Source organism: Penicillium chrysogenum (genome assembly GCF_028827035.1).
Source record: "Penicillium chrysogenum strain IBT 35668 chromosome Unknown utg000001l_segment0_segment0, whole genome shotgun sequence".
Taxonomy (NCBI): Eukaryota; Fungi; Ascomycota; class Eurotiomycetes; order Eurotiales; family Aspergillaceae; genus Penicillium; species Penicillium chrysogenum.
Window position 1 is genome coordinate 9172876 of NW_026622749.1, and position 6498 is coordinate 9179373.

General features: G+C 46.2%; 1 protein-coding gene across 1 annotated transcript; it reads right to left on the reverse strand.

The window, feature by feature from the left end:
• Positions 1 to 516: 516 nt before the first annotated feature.
• Positions 517 to 874, reverse strand: N7489_003581 (hypervirulence associated TUDOR domain-containing protein; the record flags this gene model as incomplete). Its single annotated transcript, XM_056709336.1, has 3 exons — positions 517 to 582; positions 640 to 752; positions 826 to 874. 3 exons carry the CDS (start codon positions 872 to 874, stop codon positions 517 to 519), a joined length of 228 nt encoding a protein of 75 aa, XP_056573638.1.
• Between the last annotated feature and the right edge of the window lie 5624 nt (positions 875 to 6498).

Below are 6498 nucleotides of genomic sequence, written 5' to 3' on the forward strand. Positions count from 1 at the left end.
TTGTAGATAAGCTTTCCACGAGGATCATCTGTGACAGCCGCATTCTCTCACCGAGCGAGCGTTTTCTGGCTTATTGGGCCTTACTTTTCGGGGTTCAGCGATTGATCGACGCTCCCGGCCATGTTCCACGATCTCGGGAAACTAACTTTTATCATACTATAACCTTGGTACTCCCTCGCTATTGTCGTATTCCAAGGAATGATGCTTGTTTATAAAAAGGATAATACGTGAATTCAATGAATTCATACGTACAATAATATGGATATTCCGCCCCGCTTACAATACGTGGGCTGTTACGATAACCCCCAGTAGGTCCTCCAGCTCTGTTTATCTACGCGCGAAGCACGTACATTATTGTCAAAGCCTCAAAAAGACCGAAGAGTAGCTTAAACAGTAGGTAGGACGGACGATTTGCTCTTGTATATCAAGCGTGACGTTAATCCTATTTACTTTTTCTTTTTCGATAGACCCAAGGCAAAATTTCCCAACCGATTGGTTGAATAGGTGTATAGTCCCCTACTCTTCTCCAAGAATGTTTGTCTCATAAACAGTAGTCAACTTGCCAGTATTAGAGTTCTCAATCTAGGGACGAAATTTCAGCCTCAATGTTTGAAGTATATGCGGGCAATTGATAAATACCTCGTATCTGGGATTTTCCTCGCTGGCATCAACATACCGGTCAGCCTGCTGACCCGGCTCAGTAAGGACAGATCTGATGGTGCCGGTGCTAACTGATGTGCGAGACTCGGGGCCTGGGATTGAGTGGCCTGTTAGCCATCACTTTCTGGTTGCTTTGGCTCTGAAGTTTATAATTTCTTGACATACCGCCAACAGGCTTGTACTGGACCGCCTGACCGTTCATATAACGTGGCATTATGAATAATAAGGACGCTTGAGGATCGATAATCAAAACCTGGTATGATTGTTATCCACAGGTTTTTCATACTGGGAATAAATGACAGGCGACTAATATATAGCGAGATATCTTACTCTGACGTCGGAATATCGTCATATGCATTACGAATATTATGGTGTGACCTGAGCTCAGTTTGCCCGGGTTGCGAATCCGCATCATTCAGCCGAGGACGACCTTGGAGAATTTTCGTATCTGCATTAATGGCCGCTTATGGCACCATGGTACATGACGTTGCGCGCTGTAAGTTTTGAGGTTTAGACCGAATGTTAGTCTCTTGCTGGGATGATTAGGAAATGGTTTACTCAAGTGTCATCATAATACTGTCATATTAATTGTGTTGCGTCGGCTGGATCGGTTTGGCGAGCGAAAAGCCTCGTGCACTTCGCAACGGGTCCAGAAACCGGTCGATACATCACAACTGACATCAGCTGTACTGACCTGCGAGCGGTAAGGAGCTTGCGTTAACCGATCTTTGCGGGAAATGGCAACCGACTAGAACAAAGCACCATGGACGGCCTGGCAGCTATGGTAAAGGAAGTACATAGCATTGGACGGGCGGTAGGATTCAACATACAGACCAGACCTGTCCACATCCACAGTGAACACATGACTTGTTTGGGTCAAAATCGCAGCAAATTCGGCGTTATATGGCAGCTGATAATTCCAGCCATATTTGGGGAGAGTCGGGGATCTTTCACCGTCGTTGATAGAAGAAGGGGTGGGGCGCACGGGTAGTTTTCGGGTAGTTTTGACTATTTGTATTATTCGTTCTTCTCTACAATTAGCAGTAATAGAACAGTAACGAATTCAATAATCTGGAGCAAGGTTGATGCTTCCTCGATACTTACGTCATCATCCAGATCAGCTTGGTCGGTCGAAAGAATGAGTGCCACTGCTAATTGTAACTTCAACGAATCAACTGCCATCCGGGTACCCGCTCGATGGAGTATGTATGTCACACTTCCCTTAATGACGTCTTAATGTATACTAACTACAACGGTGTCACCTCGTAATGGAAAATAACGTGCTTTTAATCAAACCCGACCGGAATAAGTAGGCCCACGGCGTTTTAAGACTATTTCAGACTACATGTATGTGATACGGCTATGATCATAGTAGTATCTCTGTCTCCTGTCCGCAGAAGCCATCGCAACCCGGACAATCAAGCGTCCGGTGCACTCCCCAGTCACAGGCAAAGGAACTACAGCAACACATGCGAGCGCAACTCAGCGATGCCAACGAACCGAGAGATTGCATGATGCCTAGTATTACAAGAAATCCTCGAAGACCAACGAAAAATAGCGACAGCGAATATTCAGAAAAGTGCTCAACGAAGTTATCGCTCCTTGCCCGTCTGTACTGGAGACCTGCCTTCGGAGCTGCCCACGGAAGTTGCAAAAAGGATGCTTTTGGTTTAGCATACGACGAGCCGAAGACGTGGAAAGCTTTGCAGAATAGTTCAATGGAGATTGATGACCTCGTCAAAAGTGACAAGACGTACCACCAGCCTTGGAACAGCTATGATTGTCATCGTCCTGACTCTTTTTCTTTGGCTGTCTTTGATCCGTTTGTAGCACCAAGTCCGGAGACGTGCACCAAGCCCACTCACTTACGTCGCCGGATGTCTTTCCACGCCTGTCGTGCTGCAATAAGCGATATGTTGAAAAAGCGCCTAGCCATTTTCAGTATGCATGAAACCATGAGTGTATTTTTTGGTGATTGTCAAGGTCTACAAAGTTTCCCTACTTCGACATCTTCTAAACGGTTACCGAATTGTTATTCCCTCGCAAATCCATCTCAACTTATCGGATTGGTTTCTGATGCGGTGATTGAGCTCATGAATAAAAATGCCGTTACAGCTCCTGACAAATGCAAGCCTACAAGGTTTCATTCAAAGCTAGTCCCGCATATCAGTGTTTATGAATATATCGAGCGACTTTCGCAACTTGCCGAAGTCTCATCGCTGACTCTATTGACTGTTTTAATCTACGTTCGGAAGATACTCAGCCTCCAACCGGCATTTCGGCTTTCGAGCCTAACTGTTCATAGACTACTGTTGAGTTGTGTGGCTGTGGGCGTGAAAGTACACAATGATTCCCTGTGCTCCAAAAAATTGTATGCACGAGCTGGCGGTGTCCGCCCCGACGAGTTGACCATCTTGGAACTGGAACTACTTAAACAGCTGGCTTGGGAAGTTATACCACGCGAAGAATATGTCAAAGACTGTTATCTCGGTCTTGTTGACCGAAATGGTGGTTATGTACTACCACTCAGGCCGGAAGATGTATTATAGTTCCCAAGCAAACGAGAAATATAGTTTGCCGCATTGTACCGGCAAGGTGTTCCAATGACTAAGGGAAGATTGCAATTCGTGCGCTATCTACCTATGTGTAAGTAATGGCCCACCTATGGCAGCTCAAGCTTATGTGCTTCGCACGGTCACGGGGTTCTCCCTTCGCATGGGCACAGCGTGTTCAATTGCATTCGCTGTCACTAGATTCAAGGATGGTCGAGATGCCCCGAAACCGGTGACAAGAACGAACAGAACAACGCCAACTCGCACCCCTTTGCACGTACGTCACTATGACCTACATTTTCCTTACGGCACATTCTTTTAATGCACTTTTTACCGATCTTGCTAGACATCCTCCCTTACAAGACGGACTAAGGCGGAAAGTTATAAGCAACGCATAGCGACGCACAGGAAGTGTCTCCAGGTAATGAGGATTATTGAGGCAGAGATGGGATAACAACTATGCTTCTCTGTTGTTGGAACCGCTCAAGGCCGAGAAAGCGCATTGGTTGTTACGGCAAGAATTACAGCATTAGTCGATATTCAGAGGCCACTCAAAATAACTCTAATTTGCTGCTGCTGCTGCTGAAGTCCGCGATTCTGCCCTCCAAGATTAGCTCCCATGGACCAATGTTCAGCTTGTGTTGAACAACGCACACGCGAGCTGGTATTCGCTACCACTCGCGCGATCGACTCCCTCCGGAGCAGACCGCTGGCATCGTAATTGCCAGGCTTCAGTGTAAACCAGGTGAAATGGCCCTATCCCAGTACTCTGGGAAGGATATTCTCCCCAGAGTGTCCCTATCGAGTCATGTCCAGCTTGTACTCAGCAGGATTACCTGAGGGCAACCAATACGCACCCTTGCCTGAAAAGCGAGTTGTGCTGAACTCACTGAATCTTAGTTACCCTGTGGAGAAACCGGCCTTCTAACGCAATCAACGTGCAAAAGGGCTTTGTCACCCGCTCTGTAGGCCCGGCCGGCGCTTGCCGATCAACCCAAATTTTTATCCGGGTTGACCTCGGATATGTAGGGATACCCGCTGAACTTAAGAATATCAATAAGCGGAGGAAAAGAAACCAACAGGGATTGCCCCAGTAACGGCGAGTGAAGCGGCAAGAGCTCAAATTTGAAAGCTGGCTCCTTCGGGGTCCGCATTGTAATTTGTAGAATAGCTCATAGTAAAACATTTGGCAACATCCTCCACATACCATGACAAGAGCGATACATACAATCTGTTGTCGATTAGGCTGGAAGGGTCGACTGTAAACCGCCATCGACCAGCGAGCCCCACACGTCGTCTCGTCGCTTTTGCTTGCCTGGACATTCGGGAGATTTGGCGCCAGTGCGACGCTGCTTCCGCAGAATATGGTACTTCTTTCCTTCTTTCCTCGTAAAAATTCAACGCTTCAATTCACCTGATATTCTTCGCAATATGCGTCGGAGAGGACTTTCCACGACAGGTCTCAATGGGCATTCAGTCGAGAGAGAAGATTTTCTTCTCCCGTTCTGGCCAGCCGCATGCGCTATGTGGGGACATGTTGATGCTCGTGGAAGTCACAGAAGTGGTAAGAATGGTTGAAGAAAACAGCAGAAATGAATTTGAATATGCAGGATGTTCTAATTTAAAAAGATCATAGCGTTGTACGAAAAATTGACTATTGCGTTCATGAGCCAAGGCTCAGCTTGGTGAACTGGTGTTAGACTGTCATGACTCGCACCAGTCCAAGTTTCTGAGGGCCAGAATCCTTTAGCTTTTGATGTACCCTGTGTTTTTGAGAATCAACACCCTTGAAGAGGCACCAGAGCCTGCACTTGTTGACAATATCGCATGGTTTCACCTGTCCGTTGAAATATGTTTGTCCGACTCTTAGTGAGTCATGCGGTAATCAAATAGATATCTACCTGCAGAATCAGAATGTATGGGCGAAGAATGCGTGCACTTGCAATTCCCGTTATCGGGAGCAAGCACAACACTCAATTCTGGTCTCGCGCTGCAATTTGCTATAAGGCTGGAGTGCTTTCTCCTATCACACTCAACAAGTGGGAACACTTGTCACCTCAGCGTAACGCAGACGCAGGCATGGGCGCACAGAGGACGAGATAGAAACACGACTCTGGCGACCAGGAAAATAGCACCTCAGCCGATGAGAGCGAACAAGAAGTTGTACAACAGCATAAAACTGTGTTTGGGCATGAAACGGACTTGGAAATACGCGGGCAGACTCAGCTGTCCAGAGACAGCAATACGGTTGCTCTTGAATGCCTGACTGGGTAAGTACAATCCCACAAACATAATCTACGATTGGCCTGCTAAAAATATCTAGATAAGGTAACCGATTGAGGTCAGTTGTGAACCCATCCCGTTTCCCAACCAAGCACAACGCCCAACGTGACCATTCCACACGCTTTGGAAGGTACTCGCGAAGCGGGCTTCGTGTGTCTTAACTAAGTCAAAGAACACCAGCAATAGCAGGGCCGCGAACAGTAGAAACCGCTGCAAAAGAAGTCACACCTAAGTACCATTCCACAGGTTGGATTTGGATTTGAGTATGTAGTAAGCTTATTGATGTAGTACGCTCTGTTATTCGTCGACAACAGAACCATGTGTTACGTGTTCACTATGCGCCAGCTGTGTGATAATCTGGTTTCCCCAATCAAGCTACTATATCGCATTTGCAGAATTGTCCAGTAAGTGGTGAGGCTGATTTCGATCCATACTGTATGAAATTGTTGTCTTCTGGAACATTTCAAGACGTCAAAAGTCTTCCGGGTTCTAAAGCCAATAGTGGCATTTCAAAGATTCGATGACCAAGCAAACTATCTTAAGTAATTTTTCGCATCATGTGGAATGTGGTACACAGCTACGTCGCGTGATCATTAGACGCTCTCAAAGCCACCTGAGAATATTCGTCCTTGGGTTTTTCCTTGATGCTACTGTAGTTCCTCAGAATCCCCTTCCCTTCCTCTCCTCTTTTTCCTCTACAGTCAGTAAGACCATAGTATCAATACAGCTGTAATTGATCCTTCTCCCTGCTTTATCTCTGAGAAGTTCTATATCCATAACGCTTTTCCTTTACAGTTACTTCCTATCCTAATCCGCCGCTCGCCTACCTCATATATCACTATCGTTGTCAATAATAATAATATAGACCCCAGTAGGTCTGGGACTATAGGTACTTAAAAATAACCTCTGCCTGACTACCAGGACTTTTTCCTAGGACTAAAGTATCCACTATTACGTTTGTAGACTTATACCTTTCGCTAAACACTCATTTGTCGATGGTAAT